Source organism: Telmatherina bonti (assembly GCF_933228915.1).
Source record: "Telmatherina bonti genome assembly, chromosome: 3".
In the NCBI taxonomy this organism is placed as follows: domain Eukaryota; kingdom Metazoa; phylum Chordata; class Actinopteri; order Atheriniformes; family Telmatherinidae; genus Telmatherina; species Telmatherina bonti.
The window spans coordinates 8,279,515-8,296,070 of NC_136621.1; the positions used below are offsets into that span (position 1 = coordinate 8,279,515).

General features: G+C 39.8%; 2 protein-coding genes across 4 annotated transcripts; one reads left to right on the forward strand and one right to left on the reverse strand.

The window, feature by feature from the left end:
- The first annotated feature begins 236 nt into the window (after positions 1-236).
- Positions 237-14,812, forward strand: micall1a (MICAL-like 1a). Of its 3 annotated transcripts, none has more exons than XM_079264571.1 (16): positions 237-1,106; positions 4,663-4,711; positions 6,371-6,512; positions 6,596-6,696; positions 7,915-8,054; positions 8,283-8,872; positions 8,959-9,019; positions 9,194-9,597; positions 11,149-11,525; positions 11,610-11,744; positions 11,847-11,973; positions 12,078-12,168; positions 12,251-12,324; positions 12,846-12,960; positions 13,042-13,088; positions 13,231-14,812. In XM_079264571.1, exons 1-16 carry the CDS (start codon positions 859-861, stop codon positions 13,362-13,364), a joined length of 2,835 nt encoding a protein of 944 aa, XP_079120697.1. In that variant the 5' UTR covers positions 237-858; the 3' UTR covers positions 13,365-14,812. The 3 variants fall into 3 exon arrangements, with proteins under 3 accessions (XP_079120697.1, XP_079120699.1, XP_079120698.1); XM_079264573.1 differs by having other exon boundaries at positions 11,191-11,525; XM_079264572.1 differs by having other exon boundaries at positions 11,613-11,744; positions 13,231-14,811.
- On the reverse strand, positions 14,601-16,420 carry cUnh22orf23 (chromosome Un C22orf23 homolog; the record flags this gene model as incomplete). The annotated part of the gene is made up of 6 exons (XM_079265087.1): positions 14,601-14,735; positions 14,896-14,996; positions 15,088-15,121; positions 15,156-15,343; positions 15,439-15,588; positions 16,327-16,420. The coding sequence occupies 6 exons, from the start codon at positions 16,418-16,420 to the stop codon at positions 14,601-14,603; spliced, it is 702 nt and encodes a 233-aa protein (XP_079121213.1).
- Between the last annotated feature and the right edge of the window lie 136 nt (positions 16,421-16,556).

Sequence of the window (16,556 nt, forward strand, 5' to 3'; positions counted from 1 at the left end):
AAACTGTGAGAAAAATCAGGTAAAAATTCGAGGACTTTTTGTTGCGGTTCACCTTACAAATAAATGCATTGGAGGCGCATGGGAGACCCATCCAAGATGGCGGCGCGATGAGACGTCAGCGTGATACAATACGGCGTCTATGTATCGGGTGTCTATGCTAGCCACTCTGCGGCTAGCCCTGCGGCTCATAGACATTTACAGCTCCCCCAGTTGGAGTCAAAGGGGAACAACAGGGTTATTTAGAGGTGCCAGCAGGCAGGCAAGTTGCTATGCTTCAGAATCAGCCAACTCAAATTGTTTAGCAACGGAAAAAGAGCAGCTTTATTCAATATAGGGCCGGGGTTTGTTTTAAGTTGTTTTTATTGAGATGTAGTTAGAGGGGTATTTAAAAAGCGAGCGGTATCTCGGACTCTTTCCAGCGTTTTAATCGTAGCAGCAAGCAACCAAGAAGAAAAGAAAAACCCGCTTCAAGGAGGAAACTGTATGTGCATTGCCTGGAACTGTCTTCTCTGTTCATCCTGCGCAGGAAAAACAAGAAAACCTGCAAACCTGGAGCTTGCTGTAGCCTCCAATGCTGCTCTGCTAACTCAGATACGCAACGAACTTTGTTGGAAAGCCCCTTTATGAACTCTGGACATCAGCCGTGCTCTCTTCCACACAAAACGCAGTCATATCATAACTTCATACAGGAAATGAAGTTCATAGTTTTATTTCTCTTTTTTAAGTTGCAAATGTTAGCTAACCTCTAGCTAGTCTGCAAGCCATGCTCGGGTTTATAAGTTGTAAGTGAATGTGGCGTCTCATCTTATCGGGTGTTGTCTGGTTCTCCACACTGCAGCACCAACACGCTGCTGCTGCATGTGTCCCGATGCGTTCAGGATAAGAGCGAGAGAGACGGGGTTATTACTTATTTTTAACCTTTTGCAGATTTTTCTTTTTTTTTTTTTTTTTTTACAAATAATAATGGGATCCCTAAAGGCTCTCCAGGAGTGGTGTCGGATTCAGTGCGAGAATTACAACGATGTGGAAATAAAGGACATGTCAACATCCTTCCGGGACGGCATGGCATTTTGTGCCATCATACATCGTTACAGACCAGATCTTATGTAAGTAACCATAAAATTACGCTTTAATATCATTTACCATAATGTTGGTGTTAGGTTACCATTCAGGTACTGTAATCACTTGTGTGTTTAAATATTAATGATCAGTAAAGTGCAGTTTATTCTAATGTGTGAGTTAATCTGAACACCAGATTATTCTGAGACATCACAGATGTAAACAGAAAATATTTTCTTGTTCTAACCATGTTTTTCGGAGGAATTGGTTGACAAGCTACACTAAATATCTTTAGTTTTTTTTATTGGTTAATAATCATACATTTATGTTTAATTTTTAATATTGTATGATTTAAATGTTTCTGTTTATTACTATAGAGAAGCATTGAAAGTGCTTTAGTATGAGAACCCACTGTTGTGTAATAAACTAAGGTTGACAAACCAAGTCATCTCTGTTAAAACACCTTCACTATGCATTATTCAGCTACACAGAGACGACCCAAGATACCGCAAAACACAATAACTTGTGATTGATTTATAATAGGGACAAGGAAATGATGACTTGCTACTGTTTTAGTTTATATAAAAGGCGGAAGTTTCCTGCTGCCATTGGGCAGAATTTGGCCAGTATTTCATCCACAAGCTGTGTGGCACAACCTGACTGTCTCATTACCCTTTTATGTGAAAGGGTCATCCGAAATTCCAGTTTCAGAACTTGTTCCTTTATCACTGGGTTGAAACACGGAGGTGCATTGTACGATTTAACCTTCAATATTCCAGTGAGTAAAAGCTCGATAGTCAAAAAACAGGATATGTAATGTCAAGAAATGCAAATGATCTGAAAACATTATGGTTCAAGTTTCTTTTAAGCACAAAAGTACAGTTTGTCACTGGTTATAATATAATACCAATTACTAGGCTACCTTAATTTTATTATCATCTAAATCTGCATCACAAAGCTTTATTCTTTATGCTTTATTTTTTTCTTCTGAAGATTATTCTGTTATCTGTACATTGAGCTGTACACATCATATAATTGTTAGATTGTGATGCAGAAAACTTTAAATTACAGCAGTTTTTAAATTTTTGAATCAGTATTTTACTTAATCCTTGCTTGGAAGATTTCTGCTATTGGCAGTGACAATAAATATCACACAAAGTCTGACCTCAGAGTCACTCCGTGTAGATGTGGCAAGCCATGTCTGTGTTACTACACAATGTAGCTGTTTGGCCGACCATGTTGACACCATCAGGATTTCCTGCTAAAACATGTCAACAAGTCCTCATTGTAGTGGATGGAATGTGTTAACAATCTGTAGATGGTGTGTCATTTCAGTGTCCTGGGAGACAAGGAATGTGGCAGGATGATTTTATATGATAAACATCTTGCTCATGTTGTTCACTGTACAGTGGGTTTGTCAGAATGTGGCTGAAGCATTGACTTGAACTGAGTGAAGTAGAATATATCCACATAAAAATCACTACAGTGAAGTTTAACCTTTATAGGTCTGGGCTATTTTATGGTATTTTGGTCTGCCTATTTTGTTTTGATTTATATGTGTAAAAATGCACAAAAAACCTAATTTCTTTAAAGCACAGTCACAATTCAGAAATATTTTTTTCAGGAGAGCTTCAGTTGTCAAATTAGCAGGCTAAAATGATGTAAATTGAGTTATCAGTAGATATAGCAGCATAAAAACCAACAAAAACGCATTGAGGCAAACACAACAGAAATGATTTACATATTAGACTTTTTCCTCCAGGAATGTTTTTGCTTTTTATAATTTTTTATGCTGTTAATTGACCTACTATCCCCAAAAAAACAACTCCAGCTAAGTTTCCCTTCATTCCAGCCACAAATAAACATTATTTGATTCTTTTCAGACGGAAATATCTTGTCTTGTCACTTGATTCACTTTGGCTGCTTCTGATTGGATGTTACTGTCAATTTAAGATATCTTATTAGTCAAAACCTAGTCATGAAAGGGATTACCTTAAGATCACAGTTTACCTCCATAGAGTTATATATTACTGTTCCTGAGAAATTGTTGACATTGTTAGTGACAGCTCTGGAAGTTGCTGGTAAGTAGCAGAGTTTTAAGGGTCAAATCTCAAGAGTGGACACATTTTTAATGCTCCATTTTTGAGCTCTGTAGGTTCAGAATGTGTCCAAGCTTGCCCCACAGTTCAACTTTCTGTCTAGCTGCACTTGACCAGCCAAACTCACTCTGATCCAGACAGACAGCTCATCAGGTTAATCTGCAGCTGAGACCTCCTCCTGTCAAACTGGATTTAGCTCCAGTGCAGAGCCAGGCCATTGTTGCCCTGTACTCTGCAGCCAATGTGTTCATACATGGCAGTGATGCAGAGGAGCAAAGTTAACACAGCAAGTGGCCTCATTGGAATTCCTTTAGCCTCTGACAACTTTCACCCTGCCTGCTAGCGAGAGATTTGTGGTGGACTTTAATATAGTTGTGAAATGGATTACTTCAGACTTTAACCATAGTGCACAGAAAACTGCCTCCCACACTGCATTTAGATACAACTTTGTGCATACATTCACACTTCTTTGTTCCCTCCCTACACAGAAAATGTACAGATGTCTGTCTATAAAATGTGTCTGTGGTCTAACTGGTTACTCTTATATAGAGCATATAGCATGTGAAGACTTATTAATTCCAGTTCTTTCGAGTCTAACTGAACTCGGACGTGCAGATGTTCTGGTTCACCCTAGTTTTTAATAACATGGATTTTAAACGGTTGACACACATACACTCCGAGACGCATCATATCTCAGCTGTCCTCTTTCCCAAAATAAACTTGGAGTAAGTATCTGAGTCACGCTGGATTAGGTTTGCTGTTCTAGTCACACACTTCATCATATTTTGTCAGTGAGGTAGACTCTGGTGAGTTTTGAGAATATGAAACCTTACCCACAGTTTTGGGAGTATTTTATTTGAGGTTTCATTTCAGCATGTTATATTGTTGATGCTGTCATGGTGGACTTAGTTTGACACAATCTTGATATTAGAGTTGCAGCTCGCTGTGGCCATGGGAACTAGATTAGAGAGAACAGAGGTCACTTTATGTAGCTCCAACACGGAGCCCATTCACAGGATTTTGCCTTCTTGAAAGTTCTGTATGGCTGCAACACACCCACATCAAGGGTACAGTGTTAGTTTTTTCCCAACATACTGTTGTCCACTCCTCGGCACATTTTTAGTTACGCACACAACCATGCTTTTATCCCACAGCTCTTCAGATATTTCCCAGTCCTACCAGAGGAAGTTTCCTGGTGGGAGCCTGGTTTTTGTTCCTCTCTTCAGGCATTTCAGAGCTGAGCCTTGTAATTATCAACCCAGCTCCTCCAGTTTGACTCTGCTGCTTCTTCTCTTTTGTTGTGGCTCTTTTCCCATATCAGAAATCACTCAAATGTATAACATGGAAATTTTTGTTGGGAGGAAGAAGAGTTACGGCTTACTTTGCGTACTTAGAGATTAGGTCAGCAAGCGTTATCAAAGTTACAGTACATTGTGTTGAACTACGCTGGTTACATATATTTATGACTGTATCTTATACGCTTTTATTTTTTCTGTCATTTCAGAGACTTTGACTTGCTGTCTAAGGAAAATGTCTACGAGAACAACCGACTTGTGAGTTCAAAGTCAAAATACTGGATGAATGTTTTAAAATTATGAATATGTCATATTCTGGAAACGTTTACTCTAAAGGATGACCCCATTTATGTCCCTCACTCAGCTTTTGGCACCAGTTTCATCTGTGACCTTATCAGTCCATGCAGTCAAAAAATGACATCGCATTTGACTGCCTGTGTGCAACAAGTGCTGTTTAACCCAGATGGAGTCTGATGAGGCCCCAGAGTGTGAAGGAGAAAGTCAGAGTAGTCTGAGCCAGGAAAATATAAAATCCCGACTCTGGCCTGTGGAGAGAGCATTAAGACAGGGTTTTAAGTGCAGATGTGTTGATATGGGATCATTTCTCCTCCATTTACACCCATCTGACAGCTCTACGAGTTAAAATGAAAATCTATTTCTTGTTATTTTTAGCTCAGATTCTGTGGTTATATGAATTTAATAATGGAGCTATCAACAGAAACAGGCTGTAATTATATTTTTTTCCCCTTACCAAACATGTCTGAAAGAGGACTTATCATATTTAAATATGATTATCAATCCAAATCCCTTGGTTTTATATGACTAATAATGATTTTGAATTATTCTCTGTATCCTGTTATCAGTCTCTAAACCCCTTTCTAATAAATATAGTTAGGTACTAACTATATTTGCAAACCAATCTGGTCCTACACATTTTCAGTTTTGGTTCAGCTCTATAAAGCGTCCTGTGCATGGGACTGAAGCCAGTCTATACTATGCTGTAGATGTGTGGCTTCATCTAGGTGCATGCATGATTGCTGCATGAGCAGATACAATTATTTCTAGTCAGCAGCAGAGGGACCTGCTGGTGAGGACGATGAGGTTGAAGGCCTCACTGCTCAGCTGAACCCATGTTCACATTTCAGGAGAGATTCCAGTTAGCAGCTCTGTACTTCCCTGTAAGCATATTACTGCTAATTCTGAGTTAAATTATAAAGGTTGCTTATTAAATTTTGTTATTACACTATAAGTATATATGTTTGGACTGAGCTATTCAGGTTTTGTGCATTTTAACATTTAGACTTGAATACAATAACATTATTGTCATTTTCATGAGACAGAGTCTAATGAATCAGCATTATAGTAGCAAGTAGAACCAAGAGAGAATTGCTGCATTGAAAACAGTATTTTATTAATAGTACAGTGCAGAGGATTTTTGCCTCAGGCATAGTTTTTCTGCTTATATTCAGCATTTGTTGGCAGGTATTCTTCAGGGTTGCATAGCTGCCAGTTTGGTTATGTAATATTATCCAAGCACGAATTTCTTAAGTGAATCTTAATCCTCAAAAGGACTAAATGTCAGGTATAATTCTGGGATTGTAGATCTGCTGGTTGGTCTGCTATATTTTAGCACGTTTTCACATGAATTCCAGGAATTCTTCATATTAAAAGTTTGGTTATGAATACAATGCCTCTATAGATTGTAATACTGCACCCAAAGTAATCCAGATTTGTTATTTAGACTTTGTTAGTCAGATTTTGAATGTCACCGACTTGTAATGTGCAGATTAAGATTTTTTTCCCATCATTATATTTTTGCTACATATAAACTCATTGCTTTTTGTTTTTCAGTAACATACAACTGGCAATTTTTTATACCTAATCTTTTTTGTTTGTCCTGTCCTTGCTTCACTGAAGGCATTTGAAGTGGCTGAGACACAGCTAGGGATCCCAGCCCTCCTGGACCCAGAAGACATGGTGTCTATGAAAGTCCCTGACCGACTTAGCATCATCACATACGTGTCCCAGTATTACAATTTTTTCAATGATAAGTCGGAAGGTACATTTAATGACTAACTAATGATTTGATATGAGATTAAGTATCTTTTGGTTGCTGGCTCACTTTTCCGTTTTGTAATGCAGCAAACCCCCCCTGTATGAAGAGGCTGACTTTAGTTAGTCATAATGAGCCAGCTCAGAAAAGCCCTTCAACCCCTTCTGAAGACAAAATGGTTAAAACTGAGGTAAGTGGCACATGTACTTTAGTATTCAAATTGCTTTTGTTTGTTTGTTTTTTTCCTGAGGTCTGTTGGATTTTGGGTCAAATAAACTTTATAAGCTGTGCATGATTTCTACAGAAGCTGCATAGTAGCATGTCTCTGATATTTTCTTAATATGATGGCGTTGTTGTGGAAAAAGCACAGTAAAACCTTTTGAACTGTGGTCTTAGTCTGACTATACTGCTGTACATTAAAGTTTTTCACAATAAACCAGTCACTGCGTGAGCTTTGTGTAGGACCTAACTGCATAAACCTGCACAAGCCATCCATTTTAGGACAACAATGGAAAAAATATCCACAGTAGGATTTTTAAAGCTCCATTGTTCCATAGACATGTGCAGGGGAAAAGTAATAAGCTATAGCAGAATAAGTCTACAAAGATAGCCTCTGTATCCTGTCTCTCTTTTCTCTCGCATGCCTTCAACTTCTTTCTTCCATCTCGTACTGGCATCCTTATCATCACCCCCTCCCTCACCCCCACCCCCACCCCCCCCTCTTCAGATGAAAATTAATTCCAGTCCCTCCTCTTCCTGTTCTTCATCCTCACATCTGGTCCCCCCTCCACTCTCTGGTCCTGAGGCTAGGCAGTAGTGTGGGGGTGGGGGCAGGTTTAGCAGGTGAAAGGAAAAACTCTTAGGTCAGTCTTTTCTCAATCATCGCTTGGACATAAAAGACTAACAGCGATAGTGTACTAACACACTGTGTGTGCCAAGCGTTGCTGCTTCGAACCTCTATACATAATCCATAACACAGCCCTAAAATCTTACTTAACTTTTATCAGTCACTCATATAGAGATCGTAGCAACAAATACACCGGACTATCAGAGCCACTAACCTCAGTTAGATTTTTTTTTTTTTTTTTTTTTTACCAAATCTATTTTCAATAATTCTTAAAATAACTAAACCTTTTACTAACCTAATATTATTCTATATATTGTTTGTATTTATCAGATTATTTTCAGATTATGTTTAAAGATAAAAATGAGATTATAACTAACATGAATGTAGGTAGAGATGTAGGTGCCAGAAGCTAAACTTAATGAAAAATCCACTTCCTGAAATCCTGACTCCATGTGCGATTTCCCCCTCCCCCATTACTCTCCATTTTGCCCCCTCCTGATGTCTCCTGCCTGTCCCCTTCCTGGAAAACAACCTCCTGGTCGCTTGCACTGGTCAACCCAGTCTGCGCAGACAGATGCAGAGACAGCGGTGGCCGTCAAGCTTCGCACCCTGAGCAGCACCTGCACTGCCTGTCAGAAACACGTCCACCTGGTGCAGAGGTTTCTGGTGGATGGGAAGCTCTACCATCGAAACTGCTTCAGGTGAGAACGGCAGAAGACAGGACATGAGACTGAATATGACCGAAAACATTTGCTCCAATCCAGGATCCAATGGTGGAATTTGGGATCATGTCAGAGAATCGAAATATTGAGTGCTTACTGTAAAATTGGCGTTACATAAAAATTCTGAAAAAAAAAAAAGTAGATTTAAGATGTGAGTAAGTGTCAAGTGTATCTCGATCTTATTTTTGTCCTGTGTCGTCGTTTTAGGTGCACGGAGTGTCACAGTACTCTGCTTCCTGGATCCTACAAAGGAATCAAGTCCGGGGCTTTGGTTTGTACACATCATCTAACAAGGCATGCCTCACCCAATCAGAACGGTCGGCCAGATCTTACTAAGAGAGCAGCGGAAGTTCATCCTACCAGGACTGGTCGCAGCAGAGTTCATCACACCGGACTCTCTGAAAGGGACCAGGCAAACATGCCTCCTGTGGGCCAAACTAATAGTGACATGCCAGCCAGTGACTCTGTCTTACCTGCTCCTGAAATAACAATCAAAGAAGACTCTCCGAATAAAACAAAGGATATGTGTGGCAGCAGAGACACTGAGGGGGAATCACACCCTTCCTCTCCTCCCAACCCTTTTGATGAGAGTGATGAAGAGAGCAACGTGGAAGGAGAGGAAAAGGGAACAGAAACACCAGCACATTGTACATCCAATGGAGACCTGCCTTCTGCACCTCATGTTGAAGTGCCTAGCCGACCGGTACCTGCGCCCCGAAGACTCTCCGAACCGATGGCTCCGCCTCGCCCTGCCCCCCGAGCTCGGATGCCCCCTACAGCAAACTGCCTCACTGTTGGTAAGCTTCTGCTGCAGAGCATGAATGACTTTAAAAGACTAATGTAACATTTGCTCAAAGTTAATCTTTTTTTATTGAAATCACAGATGAAAAGCTGAAGCCTCTGACTCCTCCCAAACCTCGAGAACGATCCCAGTCTCCTGGCAGGTATCTGAATTTCTTTTATACACCTCTTATTTGTTCCTGTTTTGTACACTGTAATCATTTCATTCTCAAAACCATTTTGTTGCATCACCTTACTGTCAGTTGCCCCTTTGTGTTGGGTGCATTTTGTGTTCCTCCGTGTGACCCCTCCATCATTATCTGTGTCTCACTGTTCAGTGGAACCCATAAACCTAAAGACCCACCTTGGCTTGCCCTGGTCCAATCAGAATCCAAGAAGAAGAAAGCTCCTCCCCCACCCCCACCTGGACTGACAACACCTCCAAAAACAGGCTCTATGTCTTCGCTCCAAGGGGGGGGCTCCAGACCCAGCACGCCCCCACAGCCCTCCAACCCATTTGAGGATGACGATTATGAAAATGGCAGTGTAAATGAAGCCGAAGGGAGCAATGTAACAGTTCCACCCACGGTAGCAGCTAGTCATCCGTGGTACAACATCACTCAAGCTGCCGAGACAGCAGCTGCAGAAACTACAGGAAGCTCATCCTGCTCTGCTAGTCCTAGGAGTGCCAAGAGCAAGAAAAGACTAGCACCTCGTGCTCCACAGCCTCCTGGTAAACAAGGTTGGTTTCAGTCTAAACTGCAACATCACCAGTCAGACATCTACATTTAGGGGTTGACACACATGGAGCAATGTTGCTTCTCTATTTATTTTTTATGGAACTTGCATGATGTGGCAAAAATTGCTGCCCTCTTCCAGCCAACTGACTGAAGCCAGTCATGCATTTCAGTTCTGCCATAATTTTGCCGTCATTCACGTAGACATGAACACGGGAGTTTGTGATGTGACACATAAAAACTGAAAAATGTTACACTTTTGTCGCTGTAGTATGGCTCTATTGGCCCTTTTCCATCAGTATCAGCTTGTCTAAACTTAACTCGCCTTGGCTTGGTTTGTAGGGTTTTCCACTTGGCTTTTGTAACCGTTTACCAGTTCTTTTTTTTAACTCCCCAACCCAGGCTTTTTTTGTCCCACCTCAACCCGACTAAGTGAGCTGAGTCGAGTTGTGTGTGACGTCGCCAGGCTGCATGCCGTTATTGGTCAGGGGCGCGGCCAATCAGAGGTCAGGGAGTGATATCACTAGAAGAACGACTCCAACTCGCAAGTTGTTTACATTACATGACAAGCAATGGCGCAACAAAAGTCAGATCCTTGATCCAACATTGAGGTGGAGACATTTCTTTGCTTGGTTGCTGAGGAAAGAATACAGAGGGAACTAGATGGAGCGACACAAAATGAAAAAAAATCTATCGAGCTTTCCGACTCAATGGCTACGGCTAGCAACCGAGTTTTCAGCAGTGTCAAGAGAAGCTGAAAAAGCTCAAAAGTGACTATTGGCAGGTCAAGGACCACAATGGTTGGAGTGGATCTAACAGACGAGACTGGAAGTGGTTCCTACAAATGGATACAATTTATGGTTAGCGTCAGGCGAGCCGCAGACCAAGTAGCAGATTGCCTCCAGGTTCTGTGTTGCTATAGAGCTTGTCGTGCACAACGCTGACATCACAGCGATTTCACACAAACCCCGCCCATTTTAGACCTGGTACTAAATTGTAATGGAAAAGAAACGGGACCAAGCTGAGACGAGTTGAGACGAGTTGAGTTGAGACAAGCTGGTACTTATGGAAAAGAGGCATAAAACCAATTAGCGAGGGTTTCATTGATTCATTAAGCAGAACCTGATCTAATTAATATATTGTGAGCGCATTAGTCTAGTATTGCTGCTTCATCTTTTCTGCAAACATGTCCTGATGTTTAAAGACCTTCACAAACAAGTGCAACTTCGACCTGTCGTATTAATGTTATCATTATCCAGTCTTTAGAGAAGCCAGTCTTCAGGTTATGTTCAGTATTTTATTTTTTACTTTTCTAAAGTTTCAAGGTTCATTATTATGGCTCATTATTGTAACTGGAGTGAACAAATTACAGAACCAAAATAGCCACTTTTCAATAGACTGTAGACTAAAAAGAGAAATGAGGGAGGTGTTCTGTGAATAGATGTTAAAAATAAACTTTTTTTTCTTTTCCCTTGTCTTCTCTATTTCAATCTTTCCCACCTTCTCTGACTTCTGTTATGTTTCTGCTTATTTTATTTATTTATTTATTTTTTCAGCTCTGTCTCACTCACAGCCCTCTTCCTGTTCTCCCTCTCCAGCTCTCAGTATTGAGAGTTTATCCTCTGGCTCAGACCACAGCTCCTCCCAACTCGCTTTGGGTGGTAGTACCAACAGTGTCCATGAACAGGGCTTCTCCAAAAGCATCTCGGAGCCTTCAATCTGTTCACCCTGCGACATTTCGTCGTCCTCTTCCTCAGCTGATCAGCTGCATCAAACTTTCCCAATTCCTTGTCCCTCCTCTGTGCCATTGAATGTTAGTTCAGCTCCAGCCACCCCACAAACCAGTCGAAACTCAGAGGCCAAATGTACCGGAGTTCCTCCACCATGGCCCACCGTAACCCCAAGTCCACTGGCAACACAGCCACACAAAAAGGTAATAATGAAAAATAATATAAATAACTTGCACATTATATGACTACATCAACACCTCTTCTCATTTCTCCCCTTTTCTCTTCAGCAGATATGTAAAGAGAACCCGTTCAACAGGAAAGCTTCACCTTCCCCTGCTAAATCTGGAACCAGACCTCCAAGAGGCCCTCGTCCTGCCAGACCTCCTGCACCTGGACATGGCTTCCCACTTATCAAACGCAAGGTAAAATAAAAACTTTGACAAAATATCTTAAAAGCTTTAATCAAACTGTATATAACAGATGTTTCTGCTTTGGGAGTACTCACATGGTCCGAATATCTGCAGGTGCACTCAGATCTTTACATCCCAGTGGAGGATATCCATGTGGAGATGGTTCAGCTGGAGAAGCAGCTGGATGAGTTGGAGCAGAGAGGAGTGGAGCTGGAGAAGAAGCTGAGAGACAACCCTAATGGTACAACACAATTCTGCTTTGCGTCATTTTTTTTTTTAGCATGAAATGATTTTGGTTTAGTATTTTTCCATTGTAATCTGCAACCTGTTTTCTTGTGTGCTCAGATGAGGATGAGGAGCACCTGCTGGTGGACTGGTTCACTCTGATTCATGATAAACACCTTTTAGTACGACGTGAAGCTGAGCTGGTATACACGTAGGTCTCAGGCTTGTGTCTCATTAGATTTCATATCAAATCTACCCTCAGTTTACATTTTGTAATGTTTTTCTCTCTGTAGGGCAAAGCAGCAGAACCTAGAGGAGAGGCAAGCTGATGTGGAGTATGAGCTGAGATGTCTTTTCAACAAGCCAGGTGTTTACTCTGGTGTACTTTTCATTCCACACTGCTACTATTTTCTAGCTTAATGCAAAATAACTTAAATAGATCTTCTGCAGTAGTTCAGCAGCATCTAAGATGCCTGCAGAAACACTGAAAACATTATTGCTAAAGAGGAGCTGTCTTTCAAAACATTCAAGTTAATAAATATAATTCTGGTGAAGAATTTATTAAACATAAATGTGAGGGAGGAAAATGTACCAGAACCACTGCCTCATGATTTATTTTTAGTTTCAAATGTTTAGTTTAATACAGTTCAGTAAAACTAGCACGGGGCAGTCACACCAGGATAGTCCAAGGTGGGAATTTTAAAAAAAATGTAACATCTTCCATTTGGTCAAATTGCACTTAACTCAAGCGGAACAAACTGCCTGAGTAACTTTACATAGTTAACTGTTCGCTATCGGGCAATACTCCCAAAAAACATGGTTTTGCAGGTAAAAATGACATAAGCTTCAGTTATAAATCCAGAATGATTCATTTTGTCTTTTAATCAGAAAAAGACTGGACTGAGGAGGACAAGAGTCGGGAACAGGAGCTAATGGCTGAACTGGTTACCATCATCGAACAACGTAACCAAATCGTTAACAACATGGACCAGGACCGGCAGAGGTACTCAGTAACTGGCAGTGGTGGCATATCTCAGTGGTGAAACATATACAGATTGATACTTTAATTGTTGTTCTTTCATAGGGAAGAAGAAGAGGACAAGATTATGGAAGCCATGCTGAGGAAAAAAGGTACAATAATATTTCATATGAAGCAAATTCAGTAATTACCTGCAGGTAGATTTATGTTGCAAATCACTTATTCGTATTTGCCTTGAGTAGCTGCTGTAAATTTTAACGTTATTTAATTTTTCTTTCTTTCCATTTTTATCAGACTTTCACAAGGATCCAGACAGTGGGCAGCAAAAGAAGAGAGGTACAAAGTTTAAACCCATCAAGGTGCTGAAGAGGCTTAGCCATAAAGAAGAAAAAGGAAAAGGTCACAGCCCTCAAAAAGAGAAAAGCTGAGGAGCACTGCGAGCTTTAAAGGACTTCATGCTATTTTAATAACACTACATATTTAAAAACGATTAGAGACAAGGAACCTATCAGGTTAAGAGGAAGACATGTCTTAACTGTCTCTTGAGTGACTTGCAGCCAGGAATTTATGACTCCTTTAAAAAGCATTATTCGTGACTATTGTCTTTGTGTGTTTTAAAGAGAAACTCTTAACAACTTAAGTGCTTTTTGAGCTTCCACTTGATTCAACGCTTGCGATTCAGCTCTACTCTCAGCAGTGCTCCATAGCAATACCCCAAAAGCTCTCAATGAGGTTGAGCAAAGGTTGGATTTGTCAATTAATTTCTTAATATACAAGTTTTTAATAGTTTCACTCTAATCTTGCACTCCTTGAATACCCATCCTCCTTTCTTCTTTTTCATGTCTGGTTTGAGCCTATGGTACTTGTAAAGGTTTTTGCTTTAAGTTGCAGCATCCATTCTTAGGTCTGCAACATATATATCTAAACACTTCTAGCTGCTATATTGTGTTTTTCTTGTGTGGTTGCTATTTGTGTGTATATAAATGAGAAAGAAGTATATGAAGATGGCTTAAGTATTTATGATGTGCGAGTCAAAAAAGTGGAAGAGAAAAAATGTGGGTCTAGATGAGAAAGTTATGAAGTATGTCTTGTAGTTTTTACATCCTAGATTAGAAAATAGATTGGCTGGCAGAATACATGCCCAAATCAGTTTTTATCTGTGGGAACAGGAGAGGTAAAGGAGCTATATATGCAACCGTTATACTTTACTATGCCTTTTCTGTTTGGTTTTGCTTAAAAGTGATAGAAAAATGCAAAATATTGATTTTAGTGCCATTTATTTATTGTCATACTGTATGTGGATGAACGTCATTGCAGTTCATGTAAAAGTGTATGTTTATGCTCTGTTCCTGTTTTGTCATGTAGATAATGTATTTGCTAAGCATTGCAAATGGTAATCTGTTGTGTGTTTGTTTCTGCTTCTGCTCTGTGCCTAATGTCATGTCCAGCTGAAACCAAGGGCTTTGTAGCACATTTTTTGTCCGATGTACTGTGTCCTCAAACAGCAGCAGAGTACTGACGCTGGTAGGGAGCAGAATAAAGTACGTTTCTGCAACTGAATCATGTATTTTTATTGATATCCTGTCCCACCACATCTGCTTCTAACAACAAATCACAAAGCAGTTGGTTCGTTACACACTTATTTGCTTTATCTTGTGTTCAAGTTAAGAGTTTGTAGAAGATGGCATATCTGGTCGTTGGAAATGGTTTTCTGGTGCAATGTTTTCTGTTCTGTGTTCCCTTTCCACGTCCTGCTTATGGCTGCTAGTTTGATCCAAAATCTCCAGTTCTCGAAGTTTCTGTCATTGGAATAAAGACACAAACACAGGTTGAAGTATATTTTTGTTCCAGAAAGTGTGAATAATGTGTGATGAATCTAAACTTAGGGATCTGTTGAAGTTGTAATTTATTGAGCATTCATAAATTACATTTATTCAGTATCATGAGCTGTCTGGTTACCTGCACTATCTCAGCGTTGATGATGTTGATATATTTCTTCTCTTGACCCAGTGCTGCCATATCTGCCAGAAATTGTCTTCTTTCCTCTATTTCATTTTGAACTACATAAAAAAATGACCATTTTAGTCACAGTGCATCAGTTTAGAGCTGCACAGAGTAAAATTTAGGTTGAATTATTTTAGAAGCTCCGACAGATTATGAAAGTGATTTTAGTGCTTTGTCTTTTCTGTTGTATTCATAAACTATTTTAATTTAAATACTGAAAATTGTGACTTTTGTACCTCCATTGTTTCTGTGAACACAGCTTTACCTTCCTGGTAGAGGTCCATCTCTTTTGACACTTCGGAATCAAGACATGCTGGAGTCTTTTGAGGCAATACAAGGATGGAGTCTTTTTTTCCTGTTGCCATGATATCCTGCAACCTCTTCTTCTCTTTTTCCAAGTCTCCTTAGAACATATGTTTACAGGAGTATACACAAATTCAAAGAATAGTCTACAGTAAAGATGCAATTTCATAAAGGCTGACAGTTTGAGGAACATACGTGTAGGACCAGGGTAGAACTTTTCCCTCTCATAGCTGTTCCCAGACTGACAAGATTCAGCACTACGTTTCTGAGACCTGAAGGGTGGATGTTTCTGGACAGGCTGACTCGAGTGAGAAAACTTTGCAGGTTTACATGTCTGAGGCAAAGCTGAAGGGGTAAAGTTACACAAAATGCAATGGTAAATGATATAGCAAAAGTTGAGAGAATACTGTGTAATTTCACCAGTAAACCAAAAGCTGTATATTGTAATAAAGATATGAAAAGAGCATTATATATCACATTAAAATACTAAAATACAGCAATGAAATATCCACAGTTACACAATGGCTGTATAAAAATGTTATTATTAAAACCATTTTTCTGTTATTGTTTCTCTCTATCTGCTTACTCTTTTGGCGTCCATCAATCTGCTTTGGGTGGAGATTTGTGAGCCGTGATTCTTCTTTCATTACTTAAACAAGAAAAGAGACTATCATGACACACTGCAGTGGCACATGCACCAACTGAATGAACAAACACATAAAATGAATGTCCAAATACACATTTTAGGATGAAGATGAACTTTCTAAGATGTCAGCTTCCTTATGGTGATCCCAGAATAAACTTTCTAAATCAATCTCAGGAAAATAAACACTTAAATTGTATTAGACTGAAGAGATGTGGCAATATTTCTTAGCAGATGATGGTGGAACCTGGACCAAATCAGATTAAGCCTGGCCAGAACATGTATGGTACCTTCATAGTGCAGCAGACAAAGTAGCTCCAACCCACCTGGAAAACCTGTTTAAACTTAAGGAGGGCTGATCATCTTGGACCTTATTGATTCCTCCACAGTTATGTGTTCAGTATTAACACAAATAATGTCTGATGTAAACTTCAACTTACATCTCAGCATGTCCTTGGTCTCCTTGTTGCACTGAATGGATCTGGGATTATTCCAAATTCCCCTGCAGCTTCCATTATGTGAGGAGGCCTCCATTTGCTAATTTAACCACACACACAAATATCATACTAATATAAATGTGATTTTTTTTTTTTTTTTTTTTAAATTTGTGTTTATTTATTATTATTATTTACTTATTTAGTTTTTTTAATGAGGTTTTCAGTTATTCTAT

Bases quoted from the DNA above. Each gene is read 5' to 3' on its own strand.
- micall1a (XM_079264571.1), top strand. From the start codon at position 859: ATGTGTCCCGATGCGTTCAGGATAAGAGCGAGAGAGACGGGGTTATTA. The intron at 9,598-11,148 runs GTTGGTTTCAGT...TTATTTTTTCAG, and splicing joins ACAGCCTCCTGGTAAACAAG to CTCTGTCTCACTCACAGCCC. The intron at 11,974-12,077 runs GTACAACACAAT...TTGTGTGCTCAG, and splicing joins GCTGAGAGACAACCCTAATG to ATGAGGATGAGGAGCACCTG.